Source organism: Canis lupus, chromosome 15 (assembly GCF_011100685.1).
Source record: "Canis lupus familiaris isolate Mischka breed German Shepherd chromosome 15, alternate assembly UU_Cfam_GSD_1.0, whole genome shotgun sequence".
Classification (NCBI taxonomy): domain Eukaryota; kingdom Metazoa; phylum Chordata; class Mammalia; order Carnivora; family Canidae; genus Canis; species Canis lupus.
The window spans coordinates 29,459,430-29,483,746 of record NC_049236.1 but is presented as its reverse complement, the minus strand read 5'-3'; the positions used below and the strand labels follow the sequence as shown (position 1 = coordinate 29,483,746).

General features: G+C 37.9%; 2 protein-coding genes across 17 annotated transcripts in view; one reads left to right on the top strand and one right to left on the bottom strand.

The window, feature by feature from the left end:
- C15H12orf29 (chromosome 15 C12orf29 homolog) overlaps nucleotides 1-2,293 on the bottom strand; it is a 59,128-nt gene extending 56,835 nt beyond the window's left edge. For 3 of the 4 annotated variants that reach the window (XR_005370450.1, XM_038558623.1, XM_038558622.1), the window contains exon 1: nucleotides 2,080-2,291. Coding sequence is in view for 3 of the 4 variants with exons in the window: in XM_038558623.1 (XP_038414551.1) it covers nucleotides 2,080-2,169 (90 nt within the window). In the remaining variant the exon portion in view is untranslated. Of the gene's footprint in view, nucleotides 1-2,079 lie in introns of all 4 variants that reach the window. The other variant, XM_038558621.1, reaches the window with a different exon arrangement.
- C15H12orf50 (chromosome 15 C12orf50 homolog) overlaps nucleotides 2,203-24,317 on the top strand; it is a 42,006-nt gene continuing 19,891 nt past the window's right edge. For 2 of the 13 annotated variants that reach the window (XR_005370448.1, XM_038558612.1), the window contains exons 1-3: nucleotides 5,882-6,072; nucleotides 9,249-9,368; nucleotides 9,719-9,839. Coding sequence is in view for 12 of the 13 variants with exons in the window: in XM_038558612.1 (XP_038414540.1) it covers nucleotides 6,019-6,072; nucleotides 9,249-9,368; nucleotides 9,719-9,839 (295 nt within the window). In the remaining variant the exon portion in view is untranslated. Of the gene's footprint in view, nucleotides 2,383-2,430; nucleotides 2,567-2,906; nucleotides 3,036-3,429; nucleotides 4,402-4,522; nucleotides 4,659-5,217; nucleotides 5,359-5,709; nucleotides 5,808-5,873; nucleotides 6,073-9,248; nucleotides 9,369-9,718; nucleotides 9,840-24,317 lie in introns of those variants that run through there. The other 11 variants (XM_038558616.1, XM_038558615.1, XM_038558617.1 and 8 more) reach the window with 11 other exon arrangements.

Sequence of the window (24,317 nt, the reverse complement as noted above, 5' to 3'; positions counted from 1 at the left end):
TAAAGACTTTAAACTACGACTGGATAAACAAGGTACCCATGTTTAAAAAGTAACAGCAAGTATAAACTGAATGGTCTTCCAATTTCCAGACAGAGGAGATCACTGAGATAATTAAGATGATCAAAGATTTCATAGAGAAAGTCTGATTTGAAAAAATTAAAAATTCTGGAAGTAATCCAGGCAGAGTGCACAGCATAAGCAAAAATAAAGACAGGACTGTGCCCAGTATGTTCACAGGATGAAGCAGACTTTGTTCAAACAGGACAGAACTTCACTTTAAATAGGCAAATGGTCGCCAACACACATATCTTCTGCTGCACTGAGCCCAGGCAACTCATGGTGCATCCAAGAGGTACCTCAAGAGTAGACTGGGCCTGATTAGTGGGAAGCCTTGAATTATGGTTAATGATTTGAATATTATGCTATAAATAATACTGTCAGTAAATCTCTACTGTAGAGGGGGAAAACAGGTGCTTATTTTTCCTGGTGGAAGGTGCTTTTACAAACTACCCACTCCCAGCCCAACATACAAAGTTGAGAATCACAGCTAGAGTGAATCACTATTTGGGATGTCAATATTTAGGTTTATTATGGCTAAAAATAAAAGTAAATAAAAGCTTGGCAACTACTGCTACAGTTAGTAGTAACTGTGGGGTTTTGACCAGGAAAGAACATGATGATGATCATTCTGGGTGGTAGGCAAGAATAGCCAGGCAGTGCACAAGCAGCACGTAAACTATTAAGAACTAGCAGTGGCACTAGAAATGTTATGTTGTAAAGTAAAAAGTATCCATCCAGGTAAGGGGCGCCTGGCTGCCTTCTTCAGTTGGTTGAGAGAGCCACTCTTGGTTTTGGCTCAGGTCATGACCTCAAGGGTTGTGGGAAAGAGCCCGAGGACCAGTTTCTGCGCTCAGTGAGGAGTCTGAGGCCTCTCTCCCTCTGCCTGGACCATGTCTGCATGTTCTGTCTCTAAAATAAATAAATAAACCTTAGAAAAACAAAAACAGTAAAAAGTGTCAAGGTGAATGGAAAATTGGCATGAAAGGACTCCGAGGTTCATTCTTTAATTCAACAAATATTTCTCCAGTGCCTACTACAGATTAGGTCCTAGAAAGTGGGACTAGAAATACCAGGGCAATCTCCACCTTATAGGTCTTTTAGTCTAGAAAACAAGAACGCCAATGCAAACGATGTAAGGAGGCGTGTGTGTGTGTGTGTGTGTGTGTGTGTGTGTAGGCCTATGATGAATGCACAGGATGCAAATGCACATGATGAATTTTGCATCAAGAGTTGGGAGCATGGGCAGCCTGGGTGGCTCAGCGGTTTAATGCCCTTGGACCCAGGGCATGATCCTGGAGACCAGGGGTCGAGTCCCACGTCGGGCTCCCTGCATGGAGCCTGCTTCTCCCTCTGCCTGTGTCTCTGCCTCTCTCTCTCTCATGAATAAATAAATAAAATCTTAAAAAAAAAAAAAAAACCACACCCAAAACCTATAAAGGGATTCTATCAAAGACTTTGCTACACATGAAAGAATCATCTTGATACAGGTCAATCATTCACCAGTAAGGTGATTTACTGAGGTCCCTCTGTGACAAACACCCGGTGGGAGAGACCTGAGCATCCAGGGACAGGACGGCAAAGTGAGAAGCCAGCAGGCCACTGCTAGTAACAACACCTGAGGTCTCACCTTAGGGACCCAGTTAGGCTAGCTGGTCAAACTGCCACCGGTTCCCTGTTTAGAACCGTTAAGGCGAGGAGTCTTCTAAAATCTCCACGCTCTTGGAAAGCAGTAAAGTTTGGGCTGCGGCGATTAGGTGAATAGTTAGGGAAGGGGTTTTCCTCCCCCAAAAAAGGTGGTAGGTAAAAAAAAAAAAAAAAAAAAAAAAGGCATATCTATCAACGTTAAGATGTGCGTGTTCGATTGCCATGCGATGCTGAGTGCGAGTCGTCTTATCAGAAAAAGCTCCCTCGGAGATGCCCCGGCTTGCAGCTGGGGAGCCCGGACCTCCCCGCCTGCAGAGCGCTCCCCGAGCCCCGACGCGCCTGCGCAGCCGCGGCGCCGCCCGCGCCCCGCCGTACCTGCTGCTCCCTCTTACCGGAGGGCTCCTCCTTCACCTCCGTCACAAACACGCACGGCATTTTCCGCTGCACGGAACCCAGGCGCCTCATGGCGGGCCCCGCCAGCCGGGCCTCGAGGCACAGCGCGCCTCCACACGGCGCCCCGGCCAGGAAAGCGTCCCCGACAGCCGGACGCGCCGCCCCACCCCGCCACCGCGTCCCCCCGCCGCCAAGCAGGGAGGGCGGGGACGCATGCGCGGAAGCGGCCCCCTCACTGACTGACTGACCGCGGCGCCTTCTGGGAGTTGTAGTGCGGGAGCCGAGGTACCGCCCCCGCCCACCCCCCCCTTCCCCAAACCGCGTGTGCGCACTCTCGCGAGCTTTGGTCCGGGGTGTGATGACCCTGAACCCAGAGGTCGGTTGCTGGGTTGTGTGCGTGTGTGCTTGATTAACCACAATGGGAAACCGATGCTGTATATCCTGCAAATCACAGAATATCAAGTTTTAAGTAATGAATTCTTTCAGATGGCGGTTTCACACTACTCTGGAGAAAGTCAATTGCCTGTTCTCTGTAATAAATTCCTGTGGACGTTTAGAAATGTTCAGAGACACCCCCCCCCTCCACCCCCCACCCCAAGGCCTGATGGAAACGGGTTTCCCGGGTGCAAGCAGAGCTGTAGATGAGACTCCGGGCACCCCGTCCTCACACACGCACTAACACCCTTCTCATGACCCCTCATCGTGCTGCATAATATGGTCGAAGTTTTCCTGATGCTCTTTACTGAGTGCAAAAGTTAGCCTCAGTCCCATCCCAAACCGGATTTCAATCTCGATTTTTTTTTCCATAGGAATCTCTTTTGTCTTAACTATGAGCTCCCCCAGAGTCCAGATGGCTTGAGTTGTTGGGAGTCCGATCAACTGCAGAGCTAGTCCATCAACAGCTTTGTTGGACTCCTTGCTCCCACGAATATTGGAGGGTAAGTGATAAGAGAGCCAACGAATGAATAAAATATGCAATATTTAGTGGCAGTAGCCTTTCCCTCTCACTGAGGCTAGTAGCCTCCAGCAGGGGAGTTCTGAGCACTGCCATTTTCACCTGCTTCCACAAGACCCAGGTCTCATTTCCGTAACTGTCTTATCTGTAAGTTCCCATAGAGTCCAGCATTGTCCTGACTTCATCCTTGGAAAAGACATCTATATAGAAAAGGGCTCCCAAAGAATATCCCTTAAAAAAGTGCTGTTTTTTTTTTTTTTATTCCTGGATCCAGACAGGAGAAAGAAGAGATTTGCCATTTCATTTACTTTCTGTTCTGCTGTATTTTTCTCCTAGGAAAGCACAAAAAGTCCAAATATATATTTATATATTAAAGAGGGACGGGGGACTAGAACACCTGATGCTGGCGCTGTGAACTACTGGGACGAGACACTTAGCGTTTTGTAGTCAAGCACCAGTGATTTTCTGTTCCTCCAGAGGAATCCCAAAAAGCAGCTTGTTTCACGGGTCTCAAGGGAACGACAATTAAATAACCCTCACAACTATCAACTGTCATTTCCCAAACTGCCACAGAATCTTCTAGGTCCAACATTCTGTCATTTCTGAGACGGGATCATCTTTTAAAACATTCTACTTGCTGTTTGAATAGTAGTAGCAAGGCTAACCATTCCTCAGGAAGCACTCTATTTCCAGGGCTTTGATTTCATCAGTGCCTAGAGCAAAGCCTTTGGCTGAGACAAGGGAGTCCAAGGCAGGGGAGAGCCTCAGGTCCAACTCACAATTACAAATGGGGCTCCTATTCTAATGGGTAGCAGCCCACAGCTTTGCCTGATTCTTGTAAACCTGAAGAGCCAGCAAGGAGATACTACTGACCCTGTACTTAAAGTGGTGTACTTGGATCACAAATTGGAAGACTTTCTTCTCTGACTGATGTGTTTGAATCAAAGATGAAAAACACTCAGTGTGAGTCTACCTTGGCCAACACAAAATACTTAGAGAATTCTCAGGCCTACTCCCAGCTGTGGAGGCACCTTTCCCATCCTTCTTTACAGGGAGTAAAAAATCCTCCTGAGTATGGTGATAGCATTTCCTGAAAGACTAGAATGAATTTTACAGCAGGAAAGACGTGACTAAGAGAAGGGAGAGGGAAGGAAAGAAAATAGAGTTTTGTTTAAAAAAGAAAAAAAGGAAGAAGAAATTAAGGCTCCAGGCATTCTAAAGACTGACAAAATGTAAGGATCTATTTACTGTGTTTTGCAATGACAAAAAAAAAAAAAAATCTCCATTTTGGTTTGACCTGTTTTTGCTGCATCTAATGGAATGTAATTGTTCCCAACATACTCCAAAAGGTAAAAACATTTTTTTTCATCCTTTCCCCTATGTAAAAATAGGTATTCTCACAGTGGCTTTAATCATGATGTTACACCTAATCATGTAATAATGGTGTTTGGTAACAGTATTTAGAAATAATCCATGCAGCCAAAAGCTCACAGGCAGAGAAAGGGTTTATCTGAAAGCAAAGACCACTTAAAGATATTTCCTAGAGGTGTTTTTCTCAGTAACCTATGTGCTTAAAATGAGTACATTGTTGTTCTAGAGTTAGAAGGTAGGACAAAACAGAAGGCAAGATATTAAGTTTTTAAAAAATAATATATATCTTTGCTAACATTTCCAAGGGTTTAGCCAAATCTTTATTTTCTACTTCTTCACTTTCTTTTAATATTGCCTATTTCTTTTTTTTTTTTTTCTCTTATTTACCATTACAGGCAAACAACTCTTTTTCTAAGCTTTACTTCCTTATTTTATTTCCTGGATTTCTACCTTAAAGTATTTGAAAAGTTCATACCAATTAGTCTGTTTTACTTAACTAAAGTGAGAATCCCTATGCCTTTATCTTCTTAATTTCCAATTCAAAGTACATTGCATTTTAAAAATACATTTTGATCTGCTGTAATATGTCATATCTATGGCTTCTTCTTAAGTCACCTCCTATGAATAATTTTATTGATTTCTGCTAGGTTTTAGTTCTTTTATTAAAGATACTAAGATGAAGAAAGACTTCAGTAACTACTGATTGAAATGTCTCTTCTGGGAATCAGAGTACTTCACTTTGTCTTCAACAAAGTCTCAAAATTTATAGACACTCTGGAATCTTTCTGCTATAGGAAGAAGCTATTCCTCCTTTTATGATGGATGAAAAATGAATGGAATATAGCTACAAGATGAATAAATAGTCCAGTTATTTTCGGGTACCTATTAAAATGACACAATCTGAATGATTTTTTCCCCCAATTCAATGGATAGCAGTGAGTACATATTTAAATAATTTTACTTATTATCTTGGGAGTATAAATAGTATATCTACTTATTAGAAAATTTTAGTTTTGTTTCCAAACCATGTATAGAAATGAGAGTTTAGAAAACAGTTATTAACTTGTGAAATACTTAATACTTTTAACTATGAAATTATGAACTAGCTTATGACCCAGAGTCAATCGGAACATTAAAAGATAAAAAAAAAAAGAACATTAAAAGATAAAATATTTTATTTTTACTAGTCTATTTGGTTAATATACTTGAATTGAGGAAGAGAAATACTATACAGAATTTACTAGGGTAGGCTAGCCTACAGTTACGTGTGAGGTCATTTATGATGAGCAAACAATGGATTAGGTAACAATGAGGAAAATTCTGGAAGTTTGAGTTTGTGTGCTTACTAGCAACCACTTTCAACATTTCTGCAAAGCTAGAGAAGGTATCTTGTAATTTAAATTTCTTTAAGAATTATCTATTGTGTAATATACTGTCAACAGGAGGTCAGTTTTAAAGGAATACTACTGATAGCCTGAAAGACTGTGGAAAAGAAATTCTTTTTCCCCCTTACACACTGATAGTTCTTCTATTTGCATTCCTGCAATTCTTATATTAAAAAAAAAAACATTGGATTAGCAGCAAGAGAGTTGAAAATGGCAGAAGTTGGGAATGACTGCTATTTCTTTTTTAATTCCACATGCATAAAGGTAAATATTGTACAATTTATGGTACTTCACATGCTTAAGCTTTTTAGTAGAATGAAGGAAGATATGGCAATAATTTGTATTGCTGAGTCAAAATTTACTATTTTCCTGCAAAATACTTTACATATTTAGAATCTGAAGTAAAGGCTTATCATGTATTTTTGACATATTGAATCTCTGAGGAAATTAAAATTATGATTTGTTTGAAACTACATATATGTTCCAGTTAATGGATTTTTTTTATCTTTGTGTGGCACTTTTGCCTATATTATGGCTCCTTGAGTCATATTTTAATACTGAAACATATTGAAACATATATGATACATCATATTGTTATAGTTAATGTGATTCCAATCCTGTAGATTCAAAAAGTTAAATTCAGCTCACTATCAAGGTTTGGTTTAATAAATCTAATTGATTCCCTATTTGAAATTCATTAACCTGTTACTGAATTTTCCCCTGTCAAACAGTCTAACAGCAAATATTTGATAACATGGGAAAAGGAAAAGAAATATTATAAACAAATTAGCCAAGCATGAATTCAAGTTTATAAGGTTAACTGGGGAACAAAAAAGAAAAACCTTTAAGAGAGTAGGATTAATGGATCTCAATGAAACCAAATAAATGTAGCAATTTGGAGATTCATGTTCATGCCTGAATGAAAGATACAATGTGTCTGATTTAAAGTGTTTTCTCTCTGCTAGGAAACCTGAAGGGAGTCAGCCTCTTTGACCATGAGAATTTGATCCACTTACTTACCTGTCCCTTTATGATTAAACCTAGAGATGATAAGTAATGATAGAATTTATATTCCATGTGTGCAGAGTTTTGTCTGTTTCATGGCTGTATCTCAAAAGTACCTACCACAGGCTGGTAAATTATCAATAAATAATTAAATGAATACATAATAATAGCATCTGCAATAATTTTTACAGCACATAATTTTTACAATCTCTGAGGAGGGCATCTTATCTGTGAGGATACTGAAGCACAGACAGGGTAAAGAATGAATTAACTTTGTAACTATGGACAGGTAACAGAACCAAGAGTTCAAATATTGGTTTATCTAGCCCTGTCCCCTATCTTGTACTACAAGATCCACAGATCCACTTTTAAAAGGGAAAAATTGTGAAGAGAGGCATAACAGGGTGAGAAAGGTAAGAAAAAAACATGGTACATGTCAAAACAGAACTTCATGGATTATTTTTATTGTATGTCACGTACCTCTCTGTCAAAAAGACAATGACCTGCAGTTTTTCCAAGTGTGGGCCTATGTGTTAAAGAGAATTTAAAAACAAGAAGTAATAGCAGCCTATTAAAATAATCCACATTTACTTTTGTTGGTAAATAAAGGTATATAAAGATGGGGCTGTGCATGTATAGATGTATTGGCACAATTGTTTATCTTTGTAGACCAAGGGCATAAAGAATACACATTTTTAAAAATTTTTTTAGAATTTTTATTTATTTTTATTTTTTAATAAATTTATTTTTTATTGGTGTTCAATTTGTCAACATACAGAATAACACCCAGTGCTCATCCCATCAAGTGCCCACCTCAGTGCCTGCCACCCAGTCACCCCCAACCCTTGCCCACCTTCCCTTCCACCACCCCTAGTTCCTTTCCCAGAGTTAGGAGGAGTCTTTCATGTTCTATCTTCCTTTCTGATATTTCCCACTCATTTTTTCTCCTTTCCCCTTTATTCCCTTTCACTATTTTTTATATTCCCCAAATGAATGAGACCATATAATGTTTGTCCTTCTCCGATTGACTTATTTCACTCAGCATAATACCCTCCAATTCCATCCACGTTGAAGCAAATGGTGGGTATTTGTCGTTTCTAATGGCTGAGGAATATTCCATTGTATACATAAACCACATCTTCTTTATCCATTCATTTGTCGATGGACACCGAGGCTTCTTCCACAGTTTGGCTATTGTGACCATTACTGCTATAAACATCGGGGTGCAGGTGTCCCAGCGTTTCATTGCATCTGTATCTTTGGGGTAAATCCCCAGCAGTGCAATTGCTGGGTCATAGGGCAGATCTATTTTTAACTCTTTGAGGAACCTCCACACAGTTTTCCAGAGTGACTGCACCAGTTCACATTCCCACCAACAGTGTAAGAGGGTTCGCCTTTCTCCACATCCTCTCCAACATTTTTGTTTCCTGCCTTGTTAATTTTCCCCATTCTCACTGGTGTGAGGTGGTATCTCCTTGTGGTTTTGATTTGTATTTCCCTGATGGCCAGTGATGCGGAGCATTTTCTCATGGGCTTGTTGGCCATGTCTATGTCTTCCTCTGTGAGATTTCTGTTCATGTCTTTTGCCCATTTCATGATTGGATTGTTTGTTTCTTTGGTGTTGAGTTTAAGAAGTTCTTTATAGATCTTGGAAACTAGCCCTTTATCTGATATGTCATTTGCAAATATCTTCTCCCATTCTGTAGGTTGTCTTTTAGCTTTGTTGACTGTATCCTTTGCTGTACAAAAGCTTCTTATCTTGATGAAGTCCCAATAGTTCATTTTTGCTTTTGTTTCTTTTGCCTTCATGGATGTATCTTGCAAGAAGTTACTGTGGCCGACTTCAAAAAGGATGTTGCCTGTGTTCTCCTAAGTATACACATTTAATGTAGCATAGTGAGCTAATTACTTAGAACTCCACAATAATATGAACTTTAAGCTCTGTTCACTTTCCCTATAAAAACACACTTAACAGTATCTCCATAGACTAAGAAAACATTATCTAATAAATATTAATAGAGATAATCTCTACCATTTGAGTATGACCTGCGATTCTTAAAAGAAAACAAAAAAAAAAAAACCTGACTTTTTCCAGAAAGAGAAATTAAATTGTTTCATCAATGGATTGTGATCAAGAGCATTCCTGTTCTCATATGTTTATTCTTAGTGAATCATACAGATTAACTGATACCAAAGAGTAGCATTTTATTGGTGGTGACTTGTGGCCATGTTGTACTATTCAATCATTAGGTTGCGTTGCCAATCTCTCACTAAAATTAAACAAATTTACTAAAATTTAGACTTATGACCTTATTTTGTAGCATTTTTTGTGATACTAAGTTGATCTAGTCATATTTTCTTTAATTAGCAACCTACTGTTGTTGAACATTAATGTTGGTATGTTCAATTTTCTATAGTGTTTTTTTTTCTTACAGGGTTCCCAGTGCCGATTCCGACACTGTGAAGAGGCTCTTGGCAGTGACACTGTATGCTCATTATGGAGAGAGGGAAAATGTTTAGATCCACTTTGCAGATTTAGACACATGGAAATGCAGGTAGAATTACTTGCCATCATCATGTTTGTTAAAAACCTCTCCCTTAGATAATATTGAACTCTACTCTTACAACACAATAGAGGGAAAAAATGATTCTTTCTTCCACTACTTAATTTTAGGCATTTTGCATGCTACTTATAAAATTATTATAAAAAGGGAGGAGTATATTTTAGAAATACCTATTGTGTCTTTTAAATAGCAGAGTCTATAAATACTAAAACTCAGGAAACATACATGATCCTAAATCAGTAACTGAGATAGTTTTGTCACCCTGTGTCATATTATAGTTCATTGTATTTATTTTGAATATGGCATTTGATCATTACGTTTCCTCCACCTCTTTTGTCTAGCAAAACTGCAGCATTTCATGCTTCTGGGAAACTCAGCCTCTTGGTTGTGTGAAGATCAGTTGTATCTTTTATCACAGCAAACCTCGCAATATCAATGGATTATTTTTGCCACCAAGTAGCAGTGAGTATATGTTTTAAATAATGTGGACTTAACATATTATAATGTGGTTTTGGAGTAGTAGCATACAATGATACACTAAAGTATGGCAAAATGAAAATGGTATAATAGCCAATGGATGTTTTGGGATGATTCTATGAAGAATCATGAGATAAAGCTTAGAATGAGCCATCAAGTAGCTAACCAGATGAAGTGAACAAAGAGCAAGTTAAACTTTCTCTGTGCATATCTAAAGTGGACTTTATTCATCTATACATGAACCGGCGGCTACTGACCTCACTAGGTAGAAGGAAAATTATGTCTCAGCAAACCATTGTACAGCTGGAGCCAACCTTACAGGTCATGCCTCACTGTTGCTCCCTGGGAGTGTGCAGAAATCTATCTTATAGATTCGGAAAGCAAGGGCATGCCCTGAGCTGCACACTTCAGCTTCTAGAACAGCAGCTATATATGTGGTTCTTTCTAAGCTTCAGTTGTGGAGAAAATGCAATTCCATTGCTGGAAAAAAAAAAAAAAAAAAAAAAAGAAAGAAAAGCTGTGGCACAATTCAGTCTTCCTAGATGATACTGAGATTTTACTTTGTGATGAACCTGAGCCTGAGTTCTGGGAAGGGGATACAGAGGACACCATACCCTAAAACAGTGAATGTCAAAGATCTTGCTTAAGAAGTTGGGACTGTCAGGTTTCCCTTGTGTTGTAGCTATATCACTCTTCTGTTCTGGCCCTTGTGTTTCTCACAATGGAATCATTCTAGAAATGAGCTTATCAGTCCTTTAGGATGTGAAAAATTGGCTTCAGATAATCTTTTGGCAAATGGTAAAAGATAGGTCCACTTGTTATATTCTTCTGGAAAACTCTGACCTTGTGGCATTCATCATATATACAATATCTTGATCACTGATTTTCTTCCTCACTAGACTGTAAACATGAAGATGGAGATCATAACTAGTTTCCTTACCAACACTCTCTGCAGTGTCTGGAACACAGATGCTCAGTAAATTTGGATGGCTAGATAGATGGATGGGGGGTGGATAGATAACTACTGACACTACTGGGGTCCTCCTGTAGTGAAAGTTATTGTACCTACTAACGGATCAACTTGGCTTCATTGCTTTACATAGAGTGTAATTTTATTTCACTAGAACATTGTACGAAATTCCTTATAATCCCATTAATAGTTTGCTTTTAAATGTCTATGATAAAATTAACTATCTTTCAAACTAGTTCTTTTGGGACTAGAGGAAAACAGACTGCACCTCTGCACAAGAGAAGGGTGAAATGTCTTTTTAACTGACAGTTGTTGGGCTTCCCATTGTTAGACCATCCTGGGCTAAATTTTGTAGGGATACATTTTATTACTCTAATTTTTAGACATAGAATGTGGTGGTCAAAGATTCCTTCTGGCTTTTCTGGAAGTCTTAATTTCTTCAACAGGTATCAAGACTGAGCCCAACTCTTGGAGTCAGCTTTCTTCTCTCTCAATAGGGTCAAGACTAGATCCATGCCCTGGGACCAAACCCTAGGCTTTGTCCCTCCATTGTAAGAGGGATACATGAGTTTCACAGGCTGCCAACATCCTGCTTTCTGACATCTCCTTTCCTCTATCTTATACCCCCAGCCCTGCGTCCCACACACTCTCATCATGTCCACTTACCTGATTTGAATTTGCCCGGACTAGTTTCATTCTGCCCTTTTGTTGTTGTTGTTTATGTCAGTTCTTCTGACATCTGTTTTGAACAATAAAAACACTCTTGTGTATTTCTCATTAGTTCTCACATTATTACCATACAACACTTCAGACACTTTAGATGTGGATTTTTTTTCCCACATCAATGATTTTTTCCAAGCAATTCTCTGCAACACCAGTTGGGTGTCCTACAATTCAGTTCTAACAGTACCAGGAGTTAGCACAGATCCCATGGGTTAAAGGCTCCCAAAAGACTCTCCTCACCACTGCTTCAGATGTCAATCCAAAGTAGTAGGTCCCCAGGCTACTCAAACTTCTAACTTGGCTACAAATCAGAGGTTCTCATGAGCTTTCTCCTTGGATTCTATCATTTGCTAGAATGGCTCACAGAACTTAGGGAAATAGTAACTTACATTTACCAGTTTATTATATAATATAGGATATCATAAAGGATACAGATGAACAGCCAGATGAAGAGGTACATAAAGCAAGGTCTGTAAGGATCCAGAGCACAGGAGCTTGTGGAGTTGGGGTATGCTGTCCTCCCAGTATGTGGATGTGTTCGCCAATTTGGAAGCTTTTCTAATCCTGTACTTTTGGAATTTTTATGGAAGCTTCATCATGTAGACATGATTGATTATTAGCTCAATATCCAGCCCCTCTCCCCTTCCTGGAGCATAGGGAGGAAGGTGCTTAAAGTTCCAAGCTTCTAACCATGGTTTGATCTTTCTGGTTCTATCAGGAACCCACCTAAAGTCACCTCATTAGAACAAAAGACACTCTGATCACCCAGGAAATTCTGAGATTTGAGTTCTAGGTCAGAAACCAGAATCAAAAACCAAATATTGGAATGAAAGGTGCCCCCAGCACTCTTATTATTTAGGAAATTACAAGGCTTGTAGGAGCAGTGTGTCAGGAATTAGGGGCAGAGACCAACATATATAGTGTCTATTATTTCACAGCAGGGAATACCAGAAACCCCATTTCTCAAGTGACTCACTCCTACCTTTATTTTTATTTTTTTGTTTATGATAGTCACACACACACAGAGAGAGAGAGAGAGAGAGAGAGAGGCAGAGACATAGGCAGAGGGAGAAGCAGGCTCCATGCACCAGGAGCCCGACGTGGGATTCGATCCCGGGTCCCCAGGATCACGCCCTGGGCCAAAGGCAGGCGCTAAACCGCTGCGCCACCCAGGGATCCCTCACTCCTTCCTTTATTTGGCTCCTTTCATCCACCTTTCCCCAACCTTCCATTGTTAGCAGGATTCTTTCTCACCTTCCTCTCTGAACTTTCCCTTCATTTTCACAGATGTAAACATAATTCCTTCTATGGACCCTGCTTCTCCTGCAGCACTCTCTGAATGGTTGCTGTTTTTTTCTCCCAGTTCTCAAATAGCATTTGACCTGGAGGTGAGGTAGAAGGTCCCCTTGGTCCTCTGCCAATTTCAAATTGTTCTCTGTCTCTGCTCCCTAAAACCATCCAGCTTGTATCTCATGCCAACAGGTTATATCATTATTACCTCAGTGTTGCTGGGTTTTCTGTTTTCTGGGGTTTTTTTTTGTTTTGTTTTGTTTTGTTTTATTTTGTTTTGTTTTGTTTTTTTGCCTCTCTTTACATCCACCCAGGTCCCTCTGGTTTTTCAAAAGTCTGCACTCCTGACTGCTTGTCCCTCTAACAGTACCCCTGTGTCAATTCTTGCTGATTTCAGTATATAAATATATGATGCCCGTCACCCTAGCCTCTCAGTTCCTTGAATTTACTTCCTCCACTGATCTTATCATCTCCATCTCAGTCACTCTTTCTTCGTTGTATCCAAGTGCTAATTTTCACCCCCATCCCCACCCCATGATCTCAGTTACATGCATTTCACCCTATGACCTATTTTTCTATTTCAGTCCTTCTAGAGTTCTGGTGTAAACAATACTTCAAATCCACTGGGATCCCCAATTCATTGATTGTGCCATCATTTCACAATCCTTCACCCCCTGGATATCATCCCCTGGTAATCTGCCCCTGTGTACCTTCACTGTACTTGCTTAGCAACCATAACACTGGTCAAACACAACTTGCCACCTACTCAGTGACCGAATGCATTACAGCTTTGAGAAAACATATAAGTGTGCTTATTGGGTTAAGTTCATGAGCACAAACCTCAAATGAGACCTTAATTCTGACTACCAATGACACTATGCATTATTCCCCCAGTTCTTCTATACTCTCCTAGACTATCATTTCATACCTTCCCCTTCTTGTAAAACTCCTACCTCTCCCACCTCAGGTGATGACCTTCAGTCTGACTGAACTGAGACACTGTAACAAGGAGAACCTCTACAGATTTCCATCACTATACTCACCTATTAGAATGTGTACTTGCCTCTTCCGTACTCTTACCAAAGATGAGCCCCTATCTAAAGCCCATCTTTTGATTTCTTTTTTTTTTATTAAGTAGATGTTACCACTCTAGTCTACTCAAGAATACCAATTCAACAGTTCTTTCCTCTGTCTTTGACATATTTTTTTCATGTTTATTGGATCATTCCTATCAGCATGAAAGCATGTATTTATTTCTCTTAACTATTAAAAAAGTTCTCCATTTTCTCACAAGTTACTACCCTATATTTTTCTTTCCTTTTGTAGCAGTTCTCCTCAAAATGGTTATCTATTCATGCTATTATTAGATCCTCCTCTCCTGTTCTCTCTTGATCCTGTGTAAATCAGACCTTTCAGCCCTTCTCCAGTGATATACAAAATGTTAAATCTAGTGGTCCCTTCTCAGTCTTACATAACTTGAACTATTAGCAACACTTGACACATTTGATTACCCCTTTTTCATTGATATAATTCGTATCTAAGTTCTAGGACATCATACCCCCCCCCCTTTTTTAATCCTACATACCTAGTGCTCTATTTTCACTCTCCCTTGTTGATTTTTCCTCAACTATTTACATGTGGAATGTTCGAGTTAGTTTTTGGTTCCCTTTTCTTCTCTGTCTACTCCTTTGGCAATCTCATCTCTCATATCCAATCCATACAGAAATCCTGTTAACTCTACTGTCTTATTATACCCAGAATCTGCATTCTCTCATCTCAGCTACTCCAACCCTGGGCCATGCCACTACCATCATCTTGTTCCTGGATATAGCAACAGCCTCTTAACTCTTCAACTCTTGTCCCTCTATGTCTGCTCAAAGCACAAGTCAGCAGATTGATACTCTTATATACAAATCAAATATCATACCTCCAAAGGCTTTTCATTTCATTCAGAATAAAATCAGAGTCCTAAAAAAGGCTTAAATAACTCTACTTAATCTGGTACCCTGTTAACTCTCTGAATTTATCATCCGTAACTCTTGTTATGGATGCTTCTCTGCTTACTCTGTTCCAACTACCCTAGTTCCCTTGCTTTTCCCAGCCTTAGGGGCCTTGCATGAAATGCTCTCCTGTCATTACCTTCATGGTTAGCTCCTTTATCTCTTCAAGGCCTTACACAAATATCACCTTTTTCATGACATCTAATTTGAACACACTACTCACTTCCTCCCTATACATTTCCAATCTTCCTGGCTTTGCTCTAATTTCTTTTTGCCATATTTTTCTTTTATTTTTTTCAGATACAATATATCTTACTTGTTTACTACATCTATTGTTTCTTGCCTGACTCTCCCCTATAGAATGAAAGTTCCTATGAGAAGGAATCTTTATTTTGTTCACTGATGAATCCCAAGCACCTAAAGGAAGAACATAATATTACTTTTCACATAGTGGCCAGTTTTATCCTTGGAAGTCCAGAGCAGTATGGATTTGTGTTAAGCAGGTGTGCTCTAGGAAAAAGGATTCAGTTTCCAGACAGGGAATTAACAAGCTCATTTGGATTATGCATTGAACTACCACATCATCTGTGTTAGTTTTGAAAATATCTCAATACCTCAGAATGTATAATTTGATTTTCTGTAGACCTAATGTTTTCTACAGTATTTCCAGGAACATCTATCTACCAACGTTCACATTAACCCAAACTAGGACCATTAACTAGTCACCTTAGACAAAGATTACATTATCAGTTTGTACTTTTATTAAAATCAACCCTTTTATGTTTCAGTAAATGCATGTGATTGATATATTCAAGGTGGGATTATGACAATTGTTTGAGAGCAAAATATAAGTATCAATTCACACATATTACTGTGGACCTCATGTATAATTTTGTCCCTTAGGTTAAAATAAGATAAAATTTAGACATTTAAATGTGCAACTTGTAAGAATTTCTAGGACTTCTGCTTAAGAAATGGAGACTCATCATGAGTTGGAGCCACAGCAATGCTATCTAAGTCACCAGCTGTGCTCTTCCAGAATGAAGTGCTTTGCCAAAAGCAATTTTTTCAATAGTGGATTTGCCATTGTGTGTTATCTTTAAGCACTAAGTGCAATTATCAAGAGTTCTACATTTTTGTCTGAGAATATAAAACTGCCATTTAGTCATTTTGCAATTTAAACTTTAACCTGCTAGCAATTAAAAGAAGTCTTGGACTCTTTAAAGAGACTTCACTTAAATGTTGCTAAACCGGGCGTTTAAAAAAGACATGTAATCCGTCTGGTTACCATCCCCAAGTTTAAAAGTAAATAGCTACTAAATCAAAAGATCATGCTAAGAAAACATAATTCAGTTGATATTTGCTTTAATTATAAGAATTTTCTAGGCATTTCTGAGTACATTTCATATTTTCTTCACAAGCATGGTAGGTTATGTGATCTTTCTTCCATGGTATATGTCAGAGGTTAGTGTATTCAAACTCTTCCTCCTAAGAAACTTCCTAAGTTTCGTTAAGAACAGTTGTTCAAAACACTGTAGCTCACACACTGAAGCAATTGCTCACCTCCTTGACTAATTGCCATGTTATTCTATTATAAATGAATGAATGGAATAATTTCTTATTTATTCTAAGTTAGTGTCTTTGAGGTTCCTTGGGCGGCTGCCTATCTGGCCAGTTGAAATGAACTTTAGATCAGCTCACTTTGGAAGGTCTAGCCTAAATTAATATGTGTACATGACCTTTTAATTCTAAGTCTTGGCAAACCATTGCTTAATAAATGATTCTTAAGGAGCGCCTGGAGCTTGGGTGGCTCAGTGGTTGAGCACTTGCCTTCAGCCCAGGGTGTGATCCCGGAGTCCTAGGATACAGTCCCACATCAGGCTCTCTGCATGGAGCCTGCTTCTCCCTTCTCCCTCTGCCTGTGTCTCTGCCCCACCCCCTGTGTTTCTCATGAATAAATTTTAAAAAATCTTTAAAAAAATAAATAAATGGTTCTTAAGTAATTTAGTACATACTATAACTTGAATATTTGAGTTGGTAAAATAGAGTAATTTTGTGGGGGAGGACAATTGTTAATGGTTATAAGAGGATACAAACCTGGTCCACTCAATTTTTTCCTTTTTGGGGGAGAGGGCGATGGGTAGAGAATGTCATAATCCACACAGTGGAGATGCCTGGAACAATTTATGTTTGGATGGGTAACTCCTCATCCTGACTGGACACTGTTCACATCTTTGGTCCAAAGTGCTTCTAAAAGTACAACAAAATAAAGGCATGTACTCAAATATTAGTTCTCTAGGCCTAACATTTGTTAGTTATATTTGGGTCTGAGACCTATAGGACTGGATAAACTAAAATTTTATGATTTAAAAAAAATGAAGTAGGGTTATGAGAAACAAGAAAATCTTATTCAGTATTTTCAAATAATTTCTTATATTAAGTATTTTCTTGTGGCAGCACTGTGTTGGGGCACTTTGTATGCCTCATCACAAAACTGCTAAATAATTACTATTAGCATCCCCATTACAGATGGGAGACTAAGGCCTGGAGAAGCTAAATATCTGAGGCAGGCTACTTGAATTCAAACACAATCTTGTCTGACTCGAAGACTCTCTCACAGAAACAAAACAACAATGAAAACCAGAGAGCATTTCAAGAATACTCCAGTTCCTTTGGCCATTTGAATGGAGTCACCTATAAGACCTCCTCATCTGGCTTCTTCCTTTGAGAGGCTAATTCTATTTTACTCTATGTTGCAGCATTCTTTTTGAAGCTATTAAAATCCCTTGCATTTAATAGAAAACTCTTTTCCTTCCCTTTATTGTATAATAAACAGTGGACTCCTAGTTAGGTGTATTTTCAATAAATAAGGTTTCCTTTCTCTTAGTTTATTTTCTCCACTTATTTGTGGCCACAGATTAGTGGAACTTGTTCCTTTTAATCATCTGAAGCCCAGAAGCTCAGGTACCCCACCTGGTGTTCACCTATCCAGAGGTCTTCAGCTGTGACTCTCAAACAGAATTACTGCAGGGGGTTTAAAAAAAAAAAAAGCGATAACAAAAAGAACCAAAGAGGTTCCCAGTCACCACCCAGACCACCAGTTAATCTGATGAGTGCTGAGCCCAGCCTCCAGTCTACTTTTTTTTACTGCAACATTTTATTTCAAAAATTTTTGACAGAAAAGTTGCCAGAATAGGTCAATGAACACCCATCCATGTGCTCTTAACCAGATGCATTTTTTCTTCATTTTTAAACATTTTTCAACATTTTTGAAATGTCTGGGCATGACACGGCAGTCTATCATATGTACTAAACAAGATTCTCCTAGTTGAAAAGCACTGATGTCCTGTTAACTCTTAAGAAACTTACTCTCTTCTCTGTCCCCGCTTCACCAAAAACAGAAAACAAAAACCAGCATTTGCTAATTTCTAGAGGAAGTACTCCTATTATGAATGATATCAAGCTACCAATGTAACATGAATTAGTTTGCAAACTAACAATTGGTTGTCATTTGCTGACCTGAGTCCACTTCCGCACACCACTGATTTTAAGAAGACAAACCCACCTCAATTGGATTTAAGGGAAAACGGGAAATTATTGGCTCCTGTAACAGAAGAGATTAAGCACAGAGCTGACCTCAGACCCAGCTGTATCCAAGGCTTCCTTTTCCAACTCTTGGCTCTGTGCCTCTTGTTATTCATATACTGGGGTGGCCCCAGAAGCTCAGACGTAGATCCTGGAGGCAGAATAAGCAAAGATGGAGAACTCTGAATCAGACTGGGTCAAAAATCTCAATTTTACTTCCTAATAACCATGGGCAACTTAATATCTCTGTGTCCAGTTTCTTCATCTGTATAATAAAGATAGTAACAATACCTATGCCATGGGGTTGTTTTGGATATTTAATGAATTAATATCTAATAGTTTAGAAGAATACCTGACAAAGAGGAAGCTCTCAGAATTCTCATCGTTATCATCATCATTTTAAATTAACTTCCAAAGAAATGAATATTTTTCAAGGTAAACCCTTAATATTGAACCTCATCGATTGATGTGGGAAACATGTTCATTCCTAGTAATGGCTCAGGCCAAGGGAATGGCTAATCCATGGGTCTAGGGTGTCATCATCACTCAAATGGATTGAAGATGTGGAAAAGTTTCCTGAAGGAAAACTAATGTTCTTTGCCTAAAATGAGCGAAGGAATGACTATGGGGCAAACAAAAACATTGATGTTATTACATAATATAAAAAAAATATTTTTCCAAAGAGTTAGACGAAACATATTTAATCACACCAAAATTAATCTTAATGACATGAAATTATGCTTTGGGTAGAAAAATCAAGGTGACCAAAATGATCTATTTGTGTAAATTCATAGAAAGTACATTTAGTACCTCCTTGAAATGCAAGAAAAGTTACAAAAGAAAAGTTAAAACAGCAAAAGTATAATAATATGTATCAAAACTCTTAGTACACCATTGTTTTAACCATTATAGAGAGGGTAAATTTAGCTGTCTAACTGAAGTTTTTTTTGCATTACTTGGTAACCAAGTAATTAACTTGAATTATCTATTCCATATTTTAATTGGGTAGTTTCTGGTCACTAAATATGCTGTTTTTCTACTCTGTAACTTTCTCCTTCTGATGTATATTTTAATATCTTGATTGGAAAGGCATAATGGACATTGGTCTTTATTTTTTATGAACTCTTCCTTAAAACATTTTTTTATTAAACTCATCATAAGTTTAAATAGCTGCAAAAGTTCCAACATGTTATCCATACTGACATTTAACAATTAAAATTTAATTACTCTTTTAAAACAGCAGATGACATTTGAAGTGCCATATGATTTGATACTCATCAAAATATAACAATAATCTCAATAAAAATTCAAATAGGTCCTAAAATTTATGTAGAAATGCAAAGAGCCAAGAACAGTCAGGACTGCTTGAAGAACAAGAAAACGACAGCACCTGTTCACCCAGCTATCAAGGCCTATGGAGTGATAGAGATTAGAACAGAGTCATTTTCACCAAGGGCTAACCAAATTGACAAATGGAGTAGAATGAAAGCTGGAGATCCCTGCAGAGATGGACACTTGATTTGTAACAAGTAGCATGGCCAATCAATGGATAAAGGACGATCTTTTCAGTTAATGAGAGAAAAGTGAACTCCTCTGACACCAGACATAAAAATAAATTCTAGGTAAATTATAAACCAAACCGTGGGACACGTGGGTGGCTCAGTGGATGAGCACCTGCCTTCGGCCCAGGGCGTGATCCTGGAGTTCTGGAATCGAGTCCCACATCGGGCCCCCTGCATGGAGCCTGCTTCTCCCTCTGCCTATGTCTCTGTCTCTCTCTCTCTCTCTCTCTCTCTGTCTGTCTCTAATGAATAAATAAATAAAATCTTACAAAAACCAAAACATAAAAGGTCAAATTTTAAAGATTTCAGAAGGTAATAAGCACACAAAAAAGTATTAACTATTAAAGAAATGATGAATAAATTTGGATACATTAAAATAAAATTTGTACCTGACAAAATCACCATTGAAGAATGAAAAGATAAGCCATAGAATGGGAGAAAATATTTGCAATATATGTTGTTATATGATCTCAATATTTGAAGAAAAATCAAAAGACAGAGATCCTGATCGAACAGGTTTCTCTGTAAAGGTATTATTGACATTCAGGGCTGCATAGTTCTCTGTTGTGGTGGTGGTGGTGAGGTGTTGTTGAGAGTGGGGGTGGGGACTGTCTTATGCATTATAGGATATTTAGCAGCATTTTTGGCTCTTACCCTTGAGATGCCAATAGCATCTTCCTAGTTGTGACAACAAAGATACATCTAGCCATTGCCAAATGTTCCATAAGGGAAGGAGTAAAATCATCTCTGGTTGAGAACCACTGTGCTAAAACAATTAGCCAAAAGCATAAACAAGATTTTGAAAAATAGGAAATCCAGATGTCAACCAACAAATGAAAATGTGTTCAATTTATTAGTAATCAAGGAAATGCAAAAGGAAATCACTTTGAGATATAAAGACATACCCATCATTTTGGCAACAATTTTAATACCTACCCACTGTTAGTAAAACAAAGGGCATTGGGAATTCTTGGGCACTGTAGTTAGTTTAAACTGACACAAGCACCTTGGAAAATAGTCTAGAATGATCTCATCAAGAAAGAGTTATACATAATTTAGGCCAAACAACTCCATTTTTGAAGCATATATCCTAGAAAAATTCATTCTCATGTGCAACTGGATACATGTAAAAGGATGTTCATGGCAGCATTGTTTGGTAATGTCCAAAGGCTAGAAATTACCTAAATGTTCAATAATAGGGTGATATATAAATTAATTGTGGGACATCCATTCAATGGATATTATACAGTAATGAGAATGAATGAATAAAAGAAATATGCAAGCAAGGATGCATCTCACAGTTACAAGTTGAGTGATGAAAGACAGAAAAAAGGATACATACTCTTGATTCTATTTATAAATGTTCAAAAATAAGCAAAGTTAAGCTTTATTTTTAGAGATGCATACATAGAAATGAAACTATAAGGAAAACTACAAGGTGATTATTTTTTGTGGTAATAGAGAAGGAAAGTGATATAAAGTACAGAGGACAGAGAGGGACTGTTATTTCTCGACTCAAGTGTTAGCTTTGTGTTTATTACATACATATTTCATGATTTGTGCACTTTTCTGCATATGTTATATTTGACAGTTCTCAAAATGTAATAAATACTTTAAACATTTCTTTAAAAATTAAAAGAAATCTTCCCTTTTCCTAAAATTACTACTTTCATTTTCTTCCTTCACATTTTTAAAAAGATTTTTATCCACTCATTTAAGAGAGAGAGAGAGACAGAGAGAGTCACATGAGTGGTGGTGGGGGGGGGGGGGCGGCACAGGGAGAAGGAAAAGCAGACTCCCCACTGATTGGGAAGCCTGACATGGGGCCTGATCCCAGGACCCAGAGATTATGACCTGAGCCAAAGTCAGATGCTTAACCAAGTGAGCCACCCAGGCACCCCTTTTCCTTCACATTTTTATCCTAACCTAATATTTTTATGCTTGAGTTTATTGATCATCTGTCCAATTTAAGTATAATAAAATGTATGTGTAAGTCAAAATCTAAATTTTTGGGTTTTTTTCTATGACAGTAAGTCTCCACACTATGGAATCTCATAGTCATTAACAAGTTTTTATAACATTTCTTTAGGGTTGTTATTATTAGAATTATTATAAATACATAATTTATTAAAACAACATAATTACATTGCACACTTTGATAATTACTGAACATAAAAGTAGACTTTTATTGGAAAAGTATCTATTAATGAGCTAATAATCAAAATTATTCTCATGTTTATGAAATAGAAAGGCATATAGCTAAAAGCTAATAACCAGAACTAGCATATTATTCTAATTTGGCTGAGATAATTAGGAAATAGCTAATTTTTTATAAGCTGAAATAAAGTGAGGACTGATTTTAATAAACATTTCATAATATTATTTGATAAAATAAGTTTTAACTGCCTGGTGGAATAACACTCATTTGGAAGAAAATAATTTCAACATATTTTTATCCATGGGTTTTATCTAAGATATTATGAGGATTTGGGAATCCTGTAAATAATTACACTTGAATTTAAAAAAATTGATCGCAGGGTAACTTCCGAAAATGTATTATAAGGAGTTCCATGGATCTACTTGCCAGTGAGGCAATAGTTGCTGAAAATTATATATTAAACAAAAAGTGTCAGGAAATTATCCTAAGGGCATACAGCAAGTATTTATTTGAGAAAATCTATTGGGGCACCTGGGTGGCTCAGTCAGTTAAGCATCCAACAGAGTAGACAGCTTAACAAAGAAACCAGGGAAAGACAGAGTTCTGACAAAACCATTGTCATCCCGGGATGATTGTGGATATATCAAAGCTGCATCCTCTGAGGAATGATACCAAGGGCTGTATACTGGGGTAGAAAACAGGTTTTGTTAAAATAGTTCAACCAAGTCATTAAAATATTAAATATCAACAATAATAAACTGAGGGTAAGAAATCAAGATCCAGAGTTGCTACAATACATTATCCAAACTCTCCAGTTTTAAAATACTGGGTAAGAGGGCAGCCCCGGTGGCTCAGCAGTTCAGCGCCACCTTTAGCCCAGGGCGTGATCCTGGAGACCCAGGATCGAGTCCCACGTCGGGCTCCCTGCATGGAGCCTGCTTCTCCCTCTGCCTGTGTCTCTGCCTCTCTCTCTCTCTCTCTCTCTCTGTCCCTCATGAGTAAATAAAAGCTTTAAAAAAAAAAAAAAAGACTGGATAAGAATTGATGAAACACACAGAGAAGCAAAAAAGTGTAACTCACACACAAGAAAATGATGTAGGCAACAAAATGCTTTGAGAAGGTCCAGATGTTAGAATTAGCAGACATAATTTAAACAGTTATAATATATTCAAAGACCTACAGAAAACCATGCTTAAAGATAGTAAGATAGGTATAATGACAATGTCTCAATAAACAGAGAATATCAATAAAAAGATACAAACTATGAAAAGAAATGAAATAGAAAATCTAGAACTGAATGATATAATAATTGAAATAAATATCAGGAGCTCAACAGATTTGAGCTGATGGAAGAAAGAATCAGCAAACTTAAAGATAGATCAATAGAGATTATACAGTCTGAAAAAGAGAGAAAACAGAAATAATGGTTGAAAATCCCCAAATTTGATGAGAAATATTAACTACATATTCTAGAAGCTCAACAAATTCTTTTTTTAAAAAAGATTTTATTTATTTATTCATGAGAGGCATAGAGAGAGAGAGGCAGAGACACAGGCAGAGAGAGAAGCAGGCTCCATGCAGGGAGCCCGATGTGGGTCTCAATCCTGTGACTCCAGAATCATGCCCTGGGCTGAAGGCAGGTACTCAACTGCTGAGCCACACAGGCATCCCATCTCAACAAATTCTAAGTAGAATAAGCCAAGCCCAAGGATATCTGAATTAAGACACATCATAGTTAAAGGGTTAAATACCAAAAACAGAAGCAAATTTTGGAGAATAACAAAATAAACACAACTTGTCACATATAAAAGAACCCAGTAAGATTAACAGCTGAGGTCTCAGACACACTGTAATCCAGAAGGCACTAGGAGGACATATTCGATGTACTGAAAGAAAAAAAATACATACATTTGTATATGTATATAATTGTATTTTTTAGCCTATAACATTTTGAATTGTAATATATTTGGCAATAAGAGCATAAAGGAGGCAAGTGGGAGCAAACCTATATTATGGTAAGAAAATGATAGCAGGTGGTGACTCAAATCCATAGGAATAAATGAATAGAATCAGTAATGATAAATAAGAAGGTTAAAATAACAAACCCTATAGATTCATATTTTTTCTTCCTTTTCCTCTCAACCACTTTAAAAGATACAAAACTAAGCAAAGTAC